The 12,095-nt window shown below is 28.7% G+C and overlaps 2 protein-coding genes across 2 annotated transcripts; both read right to left on the reverse strand.

The window, feature by feature from the left end:
* Positions 1–218: 218 nt before the first annotated feature.
* LOC119605243 (39S ribosomal protein L52, mitochondrial) lies at positions 219–984 on the reverse strand. The gene is made up of 3 exons (XM_037958227.1): positions 789–984; positions 572–717; positions 219–497 (listed from the first exon to the last, which is right to left on the reverse strand). Exons 1-3 carry the CDS (start codon positions 835–837, stop codon positions 309–311), a joined length of 384 nt encoding a protein of 127 aa, XP_037814155.1. The 5' UTR covers positions 838–984; the 3' UTR covers positions 219–308.
* Positions 985–1,471: 487 nt separating this feature from the next.
* LOC119605249 (DNA polymerase epsilon subunit 2) lies at positions 1,472–3,295 on the reverse strand. Its single transcript, XM_037958234.1, has 2 exons — positions 2,486–3,295; positions 1,472–2,426 (listed from the first exon to the last, which is right to left on the reverse strand). Exons 1-2 carry the CDS (start codon positions 3,186–3,188, stop codon positions 1,552–1,554), a joined length of 1,578 nt encoding a protein of 525 aa, XP_037814162.1. The 5' UTR covers positions 3,189–3,295; the 3' UTR covers positions 1,472–1,551.
* Positions 3,296–12,095: the final 8,800 nt, after the last annotated feature.

Here is a 12,095-nt window from a genome sequence, read left to right on the forward strand (position 1 = left end):
AATTTTGTGTCAATACTAGGTTTTATTCATAATATAACAATTACTGGTTGTATTATGGTTTTATTTATTTTTAATATACATATTTGTGACAAGTAGGCATCACTTTCCACCAACCGGCAGCTGTCTGATGTTATAATTTGCGTTAATAATTTCCAGTGAATGCAGCAAAATGTAAACAAATGTTTTTTTTATACTACTTTGTAAAATTAAAATCAAAATTACTCTTTATATATCAATTTATTTAACATATTTTGTAACATTTAATGATCTAACACAATTTTTACAATATCTCACAGAGATTAGTGACTTTACTTTTTCTGTTCCAATAAATATTTGCCTTTGGGTTTTAATTTTGCTTGCATAACCTTTTGTCTTTCGGCAGCTTGCTGTTCCTGCAATTGTTTATAACGCTGTTTGGCCATATCTAATTCCTTGCTCATGGTGACAATTTTAGCAGCGATTTCCTGCTGTTTGATTAAACGTTTCCTTTGATTTGACTATAAGCAGATAAAAATATGTTTTTGTTTCAATATTTAAAAATTTAAAGTAAATTGTTATGGTAAATACTTACTCCTAAGGGTGTGGGACGACCATCCAAGAAAGTATAATCGGGTAAATTGGTTAAAGGTCCAAACTCATTGGGATTTTCGGGCAAGCCCTGTTCCTCCCGCCACTTTTGATCCAGTGCTAGTCTACCCGTGCACGAGATATTTCTAGCTGCAAAATTTTTTTTGAAAATATTAACAATTTCTTATTTTGACGTTAATTTTTAATAGTTTTCCACTTACCCATCGTGCTTTTAATTAATTGTGTAGAGGTTTTAGTAATTTTTAACATTTTCCAAGTATTTTTTAATTTAAAACTCGTTTAAATTATCTTTATTTACAAAAAAGTATTGTTTTACAAAATTCCTAAAATATTAACCTCTTATAAATTTTATAGCAAAAGTGTAGACATCTATGTTGGCAAATTTGAAAGTGACGGCGTCAGACTGTTAGATAGTAAAGGCGGATTATATTGTTTATTAGCCGGCTCTTTTTTAATTTTTGAAAACAAAATTTTAAATTTGTCTTTTACTATTTTGTTCTTATTCTTTTATTATTTTGTTAATTTTTAACATTTAAACAAAAATTTCATTAAATAAATTTTTACAAAAAATTAAAATTTGGTCATAATTTTTACTAAAATTTAAAATTGTTAAAAAATTAATTGATTTTTATAGAAATTTTTATCAAAAAATAAAATTTTTATTTAAAATTTCACTAAAAATTCAAATATGTAAGATAATTATTAAAATATATTCTGGATATTTACGCGGGTAAAATTATTATGAGAGATAAGTCCAAGTATGGGATATATTATTTATATTGCAATATAGGGTGCAAATTTCAGTTGTCTTTATCAACTAATTTTTTGGCAAAATTGTGCTGAAATCATTAAAAATAATCACAAAAACAAAAAATGGAACTGATATATTTAAAACTGTTTTTATTTGCAACTTTAAAACCCTTATTATGTATATTAAAAATAAACAAACAATAACTTAAAACATTATTCCTCCATTTCATCAGGTATCTCTGAATCTTCAATGGTCTTTGTCGATGGTATATAAACTTTAAAGGCAAATTTCGATTTGACAAATGAACCGGTATTCAATACCGTACAACCGTGTTGTGACGTCGAAAAACTTTGACACGAGTCACCAATAACTATTAAATCGGGCAATGGATATAGCCACAACGCGGCATCATAATCCCAATGCACTGGCATGGCTATAGGGTGAATCGGTGTTAAATGACCCTGACATATAAGGGTACGAGCAAAATGTTGCTCAATCTTAGAGGTATCTGGGGGGAAATGTAAAGTATTGCGGCAAAATTTCGCCATCAAATCAAGACGACAAACGACAATTTGTTGAGTGCAATATTGCAGACGACAGGGATTGGTCGCCAAACGTGTGCGAGGCCAAACCTTAAGCAAACCGGCTGCTAAGGTATTCGGTATAGGTGAACGCGGAAATATATTGGGCGCAGCAGGATCCTCACAGGAAGGTATAAGTATAAGTTCGGTTTGTTTTTTAAGCTGTTCACAACCATTTGCCAGGGCACCCAAGGCATTGAGATGTTGCTTTAAGGCATGATGTTGCCTTTCGCTGGCCGCAAAAGGACCCATAAGCACTATAGCTACTGGGGGGCAGGAGTCATAACCAACAAATAACATACGTAGTTTTTCCATAACCACCGGTACATCCAATCTGACATCTGAGAGAAAAACTATAGTGGCTTCTGTATTGGTTCTCTCCAATTCCTGTAAACGGGTAGAGTATTTCAGTAATTTTGTAGATTCTCCTCCCCAGCTATTTTGAGTACCAAAGAAAGCTCGACTACTGGCTGCCGGTTCAGCGGGAGGAAATCCCAAACCATCAACTAATAACAATTTATAGTTATTAATATAAAATATTGAACTTTATTAATTAAATACCCACCTTTTAAAACTCCTCCATTATAGCAACCTTCAGCTAAAACAAAGCATCCTTCACAGAAAAAGCCGGCATGAAATCTAGCCGCACTTAAATCCAATTCGACGCAACCCGTAGGATCTTCTATATAGAATTTTCCCTCCTTCAATTGGGTTAACAAACCTAAAACTACCGCCTCTTCTACCGAAGAGTTGGCCAATAGGTTTTCACAATACAACAGCTTAAACTTCTTTGCTCTCGATTCCGAGGTCACACCATTCTCAATAACTGCCGGTGCAAACAACTCATGCCGCAGAGTTTTTTGCAATAACATTTCATAGCGCTGTCTCAGTTGTCCCGACTTTAAAGAAGGCTTTGCCAAAATACCTCTTTGTCCCTGATCCAGTTCAAATTTTTTGTTCATTTTATTGTAAACATATCTGGGAACATCAAAGGCATTTATCACTGAAAATACCGCTTCACCTTCGTCCAGACCTACACGATTTATTTCATTGATGGCTTTTTCCAAAGCTGCTCTCTCTACATGAGCAGATTTTAAACGTTGACTTTGTAGGTTTTCAGTGATTATAGTCAACCATTTGTCACGTTCATCCTCTTCGAATGGTAGCAATTGTTCCGCCAGGAAAACACTATTCTCGGATCTAATTAGAAAACCACTTATTTTAAATGAATTTGTTATTTTCTTTTTTAATTTCGCCAAGTCGTCCATTGTTTGTTTGGAATTTGTTTAATTTGTGATAAAAAGTTTTTGCAAAAAACAACAAACAAAAATGTAAACAAAATTAAAGTTTGCTGTCAAAATATTTGCGCCAATTTTGTAACAAACGTGTTGCCAGCTTGATGAATATTATTCGCTGTCCCCACAAGCAATGATTCAGAATATTTTAAACTGTCAAATTCTTTTGCAGAAAATATAGAACTTTTTTAAATATTGAAAATGTTTCTAACAATAGACAGTCGGGTTATTTAAGAAAAATATATGTACATATTTTTTAAAAGGAACAATTAAGTGTATTTAATGCAAATTCCATTAACCACCTAACTGCATTATCATATCGCTCACTTACTACAAGACTAGCATAATCCAAAATAGTCGTTTCGCGAAAATTGGCTTTGAATGTTTAATGACATTAAACAAATCATTAGATTTGAAAAAATTAAAAAAATATTCAGATAATAGAGGTTAATATGTATGTCCATCCAAGTTTAAATTTTATTTATCTTATATTCGTAAAAACATGAGTTTTATTTTTTACGTTTAAAACAAAAAATCGATATCACGCCGAAAATAAAAGTCATACATACATATACAGTGTCTCACATAAGTATTCGAATTTGGTTGTACTTTGAAAAGAAACATAATTTAATAATATTTTTTGTGTGTGAAATGAATAATTAAATTTGTTATATTGTCTAGAGAGTCCTAAGGTATAATATCACACTCTTTAAAATTTGGAAAAATAACATTTACCTCAATTGATTTAACTTTTTTTAAAAAAAGTCCATAAAATTGCCTCACAAAAGTATTCGAATTTTTCCTGTATTTCATATATGACCATATACGAAACACAAAAATTATAATCGAGTGGTTTCTTGCTTAAAATTGTATTAAGGGGTTACTATCAACCGAAATTATATATTTTGGGTCCATTTGTTCCACAATTTTGGAGCATTTGTACCATCTTTTCATGTAATATCATTAAAATGGCGATTTTTGACCATATTTGCATTTTTTTCCTTTTTTTGCAGAAATAAAACCAAACTTTAATATTGGAATTTAATAGACCCCTTGAGGTATCTAAAAATAATAATTTTTGTTATAAGGATCTGTACTTAAAAGTTCCAAGATGTATTTTTGGTATCGTTCTTCTGTTTCTAATTGAATTGTATGGATCTTAAGTCCCTTTTCGTACCCCTAGGGTCGATATTTTCCGACAAAGTTGGCTAGTATACATTCATGTACATATTAGCACTAATATATTTAAAATTTTCAATACATTATATCGGTATACAATTCCAAAACATGCCTTTACAAAACGTCATCCTATACAGTAGATTTCAGTTTTTACTATTCGTAACTTTCACGCTTATGTTGCCCATTACAATAACACTGTAAGTCCAAAATTTTAGGTTTATTTTAATCATAGTAATCAATATTTAAATAGGTATCGATATTTTTGAGTTAGACCATAATTATATAGTGGCATGCAGCCTGGAGGTCATTGGTGCATAAAAATAATGATACTACCATATTGAATGGTGTTTCTTCGAGGCATGTTTTGGAGTTGTACACTTCCACAATACATTGAAAACTTAAAATATATAAAAGCTGATATCTAAAAGAATATATACAAGAAAACTTTCCCGAAAATTTTTGACCCTAGTATTATGAAAATGGACTTAAGTTCCAATATATTGAATTAGCGACAGAATAATGATATCAATAATATATCTTGGATCGTTCAAATACTGATTATTGTAACAAAAAATACTATTTTTAGATACTCCAAGGGTTCTATTAAATCCCAATATCAAATTTTGCTTTTATCTCTGGAAAAAAGAGAAAATACTACAAATATTGCAAAAAAAAATCGCCATTTTAATGATATTACATAAAAAGAGGGTACAAATCCCCAAAAATTTTGGACCAAATGGGCCAAAAATATATCATTTCGGTTGATAGTAACCCTTTAAAACAATTTAAAGCATAAAAACCATTCGATTCAAAAATTTGTGTTTCGTATAATATGGTCAAATATGAAATACAGGAAAAATTCTTATACTTTTGTGAGGCAATTTCATGGACTTTTTTTAAAAAAAGCTAATTTAATTTATGTAAATGTAAATTTTTCAAGTTTTAAAAAGCGTGATATCAAACCTAAGGAATGTCTTGACAATATAACAAATTAATTTATTTTTTTTTGCACACAAAATATATTATTAAATTTGGTTTCTTTTCATAGTTCACCTAAATTCGAATACTTATGAGAGACACTGTATATTTGAACTTTAATAAATCTATATCAACGACTTTAGTATTACGCACGTTTCGTAATCCGCAGTTCAAAAATCCCGAATTTTAGATTATGCCAGTCTTGTAGTAATTAAGCGATATTTTTTGAAATATATCTCATAATTCAAATCTGTTCCTAAAAATCACCTTTTCACATAAAACACAATTAAATCATTTTATGTACAATCGAAAGTGCTAAATTAAACTCAATACCTCAATTCTGTGGTCACTAATCAATCTATGTTACAATTGACACTCAACGTAATGCAATTTCACATCAATGTTTAAGCATTTAAAGGCATGAATTCCAGTATGAAAATCGTTGGATATGAAGAACAAACATCATTAATAAATTATGAGGAATTGTGAACAAAATGACATGACCTATATACAGGAATAAATCTATTACTGTTTAGTTAAACCACAAAATTCATTGACAAACAATTATGGCAAAATGTTTAATTCGATTCAATATAACCACATAAACATCAACACACACAAGGAGATAATTGGGAAAGTATAATCGGTTATGACCAAGCCCTACATTAAGGCTGAATTATATTATATCAAGATGTATATATTAATCTTAATACATATATCAGTGCAGTTGTTATTCGGGTCTGAATTGGAGGAAAGCTGTAACGTCATCACATTGTATAAATGTCATGTTACGCAATGTCAGTATCAACCTCGTGGCGTGGTTTAACTTCAAAGTGTCAGTTAGTTAGTTAGTTAGTTAATTATTTAGTTAGTTAGTCAGTTAGTTAGTCAGTTAGTTAGTTAGTTAGTTAGTTAGTTATTTAGTTAGTTAGTTAGTTAGTTAGTTAGTTAGTTAATTAGTTAGTTAGTTAGTTAGTTAGTTAGTTAGTTAGTTAGTTAGTTAGTTAGTTAGTTAGTTAGTTAGTTAGTTAGTTAGTTAGTTAGTTAGTTAGTTAGTTAGTTAGTTAGTTAGTTAGTTAGTTAGTTAGTTAGTTAGTTAGTTAGTTAGTTAGTTTAGTTAGTTAGTTAGTTAGTTAGTTAGTTAGTTAGTTAGTTAGTTAGTTAGTTAGTTAATTATTTAGTTAGTTAATTATAGTTAGTTAGTTAGTTAGTCAGTTAGTTAGTTAGTTAGTTAGTTAGTTAGTTAATTATTTAGTTAGTTAGTCAGTTAGTTAGTCAGTTAGTTAGTTAGTTAGTTAGTTAGTTAGTTAGTTAGTTAGTTAGTTACTTAGTTAGTTAGTTAGTTAGGTAGTTAGTTAGTTAGTTAGTCAGTTAGTTAGTTAGTTAGTTAGTTAGTTAGTTAGTTATTTAGTTAGTTAGTTAGTTAGTTAGTTAGTTAATTAGTTAGTAGTTAGTAGTTAGTTAGTTAGTAGTTAGTTAGTTAGTTAGTTAGTTAGTTAGTAGTTAGTTAGTTAGTTAGTTAGTCAGTTAGTTAGTAGTTAGTTAGTTAGTTAGTTAGTTAGTTAGTTAGTTAGTTAGTAGTTAGTTAGTTAGTAGTTAGTTAGTTAGTTAGTTAGTTAGTTAGTTAGTTAGTTAGTTAGTTAGTTAGTTAGTTAGTTAGTTAGTTAGTAGTTAGTTAGTTAGTTAGTTAGTTAGTTAGTTAGTTAGTTAGTTAGTAGTTAGTTAGTTAGTTAGTTAGTTAGTTAGTTAGTTAATTATTTAGTTAGTTAATTATTTAGTTAGTTAGTAGTTAGTCAGTTAGTTAGTTAGTTAGTTAGTTAGTTAGTTAATTATTTAGTTAGTTAGTCAGTTAGTTAGTCAGTTAGTTAGTTAGTAGTTAGTTAGTTAGTAGTTAGTTAGTTAGTTAGTTAGTAGTTATACTTAGTTAGTTAGTTAGTTAGGTAGTTAGTAGTTAGTTAGTCAGTAGTTAGTTAGTTAGTTAGTTAGTTAGTTAGTTAGTTAGTTAGTTAGTCAGTTAGTTAGTTAGTAGTAGTTAGTTAGTTAGTTAGTTAGTTAGTTAGTTAGTTAGTTAGTTAGTTAGTTAGTTAGTTGTTAGTAGTTAGTTAGTTAGTTAGTTAGTTAGTTAGTTAGTAGTTAGTTAGTTAGTTCGTTAGTAGTTAGTTAGTTAGTTAGTTAGTTAGTTAGTTAGTTAGTTAGTTAGTTAGTTAGTTAGTTAGTTAGTTAGTTAGTTAGTTAGTTAGTTAGTTAGTTAGTTAGTTAGTTAGTTAGTAGTTAGTTAGTTAGTTAGTTAGTAGTTAGTTAGTTAGTTAGTTAGTTAGTTAGTTAGTTAGTTAGTTAGTTAGTTAGTTAGTTAGTTAGTTAGTTAGTTAGTTAGTTAGTTAGTTAGTTAGTTAGTTAGTTAGTTAGTTAGTTAGTTAGTTAGTTAGTTAGTTAGTTAGTTAGTTAGTTAGTTAGTTAGTTAGTTAGTTAGTTAGTTAGTTAGTTAGTTAGTTAGTTAGTTAGTTAGTTAGTTAGTTAGTTAGTTAGTTAGTTAGTTAGTTAGTTAGTTAGTTAGTTAGTTAGTTAGTTAGTTAGTAGTTAGTTAGTTAGTTAGTAGTTAGTTAGTTAGTTAGTTAGTTAGTTAGTTAGTTAGTTAGTTAGTTAGTTAGTTAGTTAGTTAGTTAGTTAGTTAGTTAGTTAGTTAGTAGTTAGTTAGTTAGTTAGTTAGTTAGTTAGTTAGTTAGTTAGTTAGTAGTTAGTTAGTTAGTTAGTAGTTAGTTAGTTAGTTAGTTAGTTAGTTAGTTAGTTAGTTAGTTAGTTAGTTAGTTAGTTAGTTAGTTAGTTAGTTAGTTAGTTAGTTAGTTAGTTAGTTAGTTAGTTAGTTAGTTAGTTAGTTAGTTAGTTAGTTAGTTAGTTAGTTAGTTAGTTAGTTAGTTAGTTAGTTAGTAGTTAGTTAGTTAGTTAGTTAGTTAGTTAGTTAGTTAGTTAGTTAGTTAGTTAGTTAGTTAGTTAGTTAGTTAGTTAGTTAGTTAGTAGTTAGTTAGTTAGTTTAGTTAGTTAGTTAGTTAGTTAGTTAGTTAGTTAGTTAGTTCGTTAGTTAGTTAGTTAGTTAGTTAGTTAGTTAGTTAGTTAGTTAGTTAGTTAGTTAGTTAGTAGTTAGTTAGTTAGTTAGTTAGTTAGTTAGTTAGTTAGTTAGTTAGTTAGTTAGTTAGTTAGTTAGTTAGTTAGTTAGTTAGTTAGTTAGTTAGTTAGTTAGTTAGTTAGTTAGTTAGTTAGTTAGTTAGTTAGTTAGTAGTTAGTTAGTTAGTTAGTTAGTTAGTTAGTTAGTTAGTTAGTTAGTTAGTTAGTTAGTTAGTTAGTTAGTTAGTTAGTTAGTTAGTTAGTTAGTTAGTTAGTTAGTTAGTTAGTTAGTTAGTTAGTAGTTAGTTAGTTAGTTAGTTAGTTAGTTAGTTAGTTAGTTAGTTAGTTAGTTAGTTAGTAGTTAGTTAGTTAGTTAGTTAGTTAGTTAGTTAGTTAGTTAGTTAGTTAGTTAGTTAGTTAGTTAGTTAGTTAGTTAGTTAGTAGTTAGTTAGTTAGTTAGTTAGTTAGTTAGTTAGTTAGTTAGTTAGTTAGTTAGTTAGTTAGTTAGTTAGTTAGTTAGTTAGTTAGTTAGTTAGTTAGTTAGTTAGTTAGTTAGTTAGTTAGTTAGTTAGTTAGTAGTTAGTTAGTTAGTTAGTTAGTTAGTAGTTAGTTAGTTAGTTAGTTAGTAGTTAGTTAGTTAGTTAGTTAGTTAGTTAGTTAGTTAGTTAGTTAGTTAGTTAGTTAGTTAGTAGTTAGTTAGTTAGTTAGTTAGTTAGTTAGTTAGTTAGTAGTTAGTTAGTTAGTTAGTTAGTTAGTTAGTTAGTTAGTTAGTAGTTAGTTAGTTAGTTAGTTAGTTAGTTAGTTAGTTAGTTAGTTAGTTAGTTAGTTAGTTAGTTAGTAGTTAGTTAGTTAGTTAGTTAGTTAGTTAGTTAGTTAGTTAGTTAGTTAGTTAGTTAGTTAGTAGTTAGTTAGTTAGTTAGTTAGTTAGTTAGTTAGTTAGTTAGTTAGTTAGTTAGTTAGTTAGTTAGTTAGTTAGTTAGTTAGTTAGTTAGTTAGTTAGTAGTTAGTTAGTTAGTTAGTTAGTTAGTTAGTTAGTTAGTTAGTTAGTTAGTTAGTTAGTTAGTTAGTTAGTTAGTTAGTTAGTTAGTTAGTTAGTTAGTTAGTTAGTTAGTTAGTTAGTTAGTTAGTTAGTTAGTAGTTAGTTAGTTAGTTAGTTAGTTAGTTAGTTAGTTAGTTAGTTAGTTAGTTAGTTAGTTAGTTAGTTAGTTAGTTAGTTAGTTAGTTAGTTAGTTAGTTAGTTAGTTAGTTAGTTAGTTAGTTAGTTAGTTAGTTAGTTAGTTAGTTAGTTAGTTAGTTAGTTAGTTAGTTAGTTAGTTAGTTAGTTAGTTAGTTAGTTAGTTAGTTAGTTAGTTAGTTAGTTAGTTAGTTAGTTAGTTAGTTAGTTAGTTAGTTAGTTAGTAGTTAGTTAGTTAGTTAGTTAGTTAGTTAGTTAGTTAGTTAGTTAGTTAGTTAGTTAGTTAGTTAGTTAGTTAGTTAGTTAGTTAGTTAGTTAGTTAGTTAGTTAGTTAGTTAGTAGTTAGTTAGTTAGTTAGTTAGTTAGTTAGTTAGTTAGTTAGTTAGTTAGTTAGTTAGTTAGTTAGTTAGTTAGTTAGTTAGTTAGTTAGTTAGTTAGTTAGTTAGTTAGTTAGTTAGTTAGTTAGTTAGTTAGTTAGTTAGTTAGTTAGTTAGTTAGTTAGTTAGTTAGTTAGTTAGTTAGTTAGTTAGTTAGTTAGTTAGTTAGTAGTTAGTTAGTTAGTTAGTAGTTAGTTAGTTAGTTAGTAGTTAGTTAGTTAGTTAGTAGTTAGTTAGTTAGTTAGTTAGTTAGTTAGTTAGTTAGTTAGTTAGTTAGTTAGTTAGTTAGTTAGTTAGTTAGTTAGTTAGTTAGTTAGTTAGTTAGTTAGTTAGTTAGTTAGTTAGTTAGTTAGTTAGTAGTTAGTTAGTTAGTTAGTTAGTTAGTTAGTTAGTTAGTTAGTTAGTTAGTTAGTTAGTAGTTAGTAGTAGTTAGTTAGTTAGTTAGTTAGTCTTAGTTAGTTAGTTAGTAGTTACTTAGTTAGTTAGTTAGTTAGTTATTAGTTAGTTAGTTAGTTAGTTAGTAGTTAGTTAGTTAGTTAGTTAGTTAGTTAGTTAGTTAGTTAGTTAGTTAGTTAGTTAGTTAGTTAGTTAGTTAGTTAGTTAGTTAGTTAGTTAGTTAGTTAGTTAGTTAGTTAGTTAGTTAGTTAGTTAGTTAGTAGTTAGTTAGTTAGTTAGTTAGTTAGTTAGTTAGTTAGTTAGTTGTTAGTTAGTTAGTTAGTTAGATAGTTAATATTGATGTTTATGACTATTATGTTGTTTCAGATAATTCAATTTATAAACTGAATATGTTCAGCAATCTAATTGGTTTCCTTCAAATAAATATATGGCACATTTGATAATAAAAAGTTCAATATTACATCTAAATTAAGCCTTTGCAATCAACTGTGTAGTCAAATCGTTTAGTTTAATCTTTTGTTTGTACGTTAGCGGATAACTAGTATTCTAGATTCTATGTGTTCAAAACACACTTATCAATGCGAAATTAATTACTCGAGCTGTCGGGTGATTACAGAAATTCTATTCTCGCAGTTATTTTCAAAATAAACATACAAACAATGTTGGTTGCTTTAAGCATCAGGCCACGTATTCACCAAAAAGCCAGTCTGTGCGATGCATACTAATTAGAACTTTGTGTTTGTTCAATATGAATGCATTTGAATTTCAAACACCGAAATATAGGCTGCAATTTTTGTGCATTTTCAAGGGTGTTAGGATTTTTGTGTACATTAGGGTCCCGTTGTTATAGATGATAAATATGGTATTGATGTTTCCACCGAAAAAAACTTGATTAATTCTAAAATACCGCTTCTCAAAATGTTTGTCCTGGGGTCAATAATCGGTAAGCTGGGTCAAAGGTTATTTTTTAAGGTTTTGCTTCATACCCGTGAAGCAGCAACATAATTTGAATCCACTGGTGAAATTTGAAAAAAGTGGAGATTTAGTGTCCTAAACATGCCTTTCTAATGGACTGAGGTTTTCAAGATATCGTGTCCTTAAGTTTGAAAAGCTCTGTTTTGGACATATTTGAGACAAAATGTGTACAAAATAATCGGTTAAGTCAATTTAGAAATCGGTTTAACTGTACCAAAGTGAAGAGGAATTCGGGAGCTTTTGATCTCGACCAACAATGCACAATAAATCGTCTAAAGTAAAAGGAATTCAGAACGAATCCATGAGCCCTAGATCTTTTGAAGATGCAGTAATAAAAGGTAGTACAATTCGTCCTAATATACAGTGATAAAGATCAGGATCTCTAGTTTCCAATTCGTTGAACGTAAAAAATGACGTATATGATCCGGAGGCGAATAATACAGAATATGTAAACTAAGGAGGTGAGAAAAGAGCGAATATAAAGTTTTCTTTATTTAATTGTACCAGAAAAAGTACCATTTCATATAACACTAAAATCCCTGTTTCATATTCCCCCTTTAAAAAAAGAATGTGTGTTAAAATTTGCAAACAAACTAAATTGCTTGCAACACAAAAGGATCCATATTAACACTTAAATATTTAGCGTAAATCAAAAAATAAAACATGTTATCGCAGTTTGCTAGAAAATCATAGCGAACATAT

The sequence above is a fragment of the Lucilia sericata genome, unplaced genomic scaffold (assembly GCF_015586225.1).
Source record: "Lucilia sericata isolate MDLA Ls3-8-SP2 unplaced genomic scaffold, ASM1558622v1 Contig000467F_arrow, whole genome shotgun sequence".
In the NCBI taxonomy this organism is placed as follows: domain Eukaryota; kingdom Metazoa; phylum Arthropoda; class Insecta; order Diptera; family Calliphoridae; genus Lucilia; species Lucilia sericata.

Excerpts from the sequence above, each read along its gene's own strand:
- LOC119605249 (XM_037958234.1), bottom strand. The coding sequence starts at position 3,188 with ATGGACGACTTGGCGAAATTAAAAAAGAAAATAACAAATTCATTTAAA. Across the intron at positions 2,427-2,485 it reads TAATGGAGGAGTTTTAAAAG|TTGATGGTTTGGGATTTCCT; the intron begins GTGGGTATTTAA and ends AATTGTTATTAG.
- LOC119605243 (XM_037958227.1), bottom strand. The coding sequence starts at position 837 with ATGTTAAAAATTACTAAAACCTCTACACAATTAATTAAAAGCACGATG. Across the intron at positions 718-788 it reads ATTAATTAAAAGCACGATGG|CTAGAAATATCTCGTGCACG; the intron begins GTAAGTGGAAAA and ends AAAATTTTGCAG. Across the intron at positions 498-571 it reads GTCGTCCCACACCCTTAGGA|TCAAATCAAAGGAAACGTTT; the intron begins GTAAGTATTTAC and ends ATCTGCTTATAG.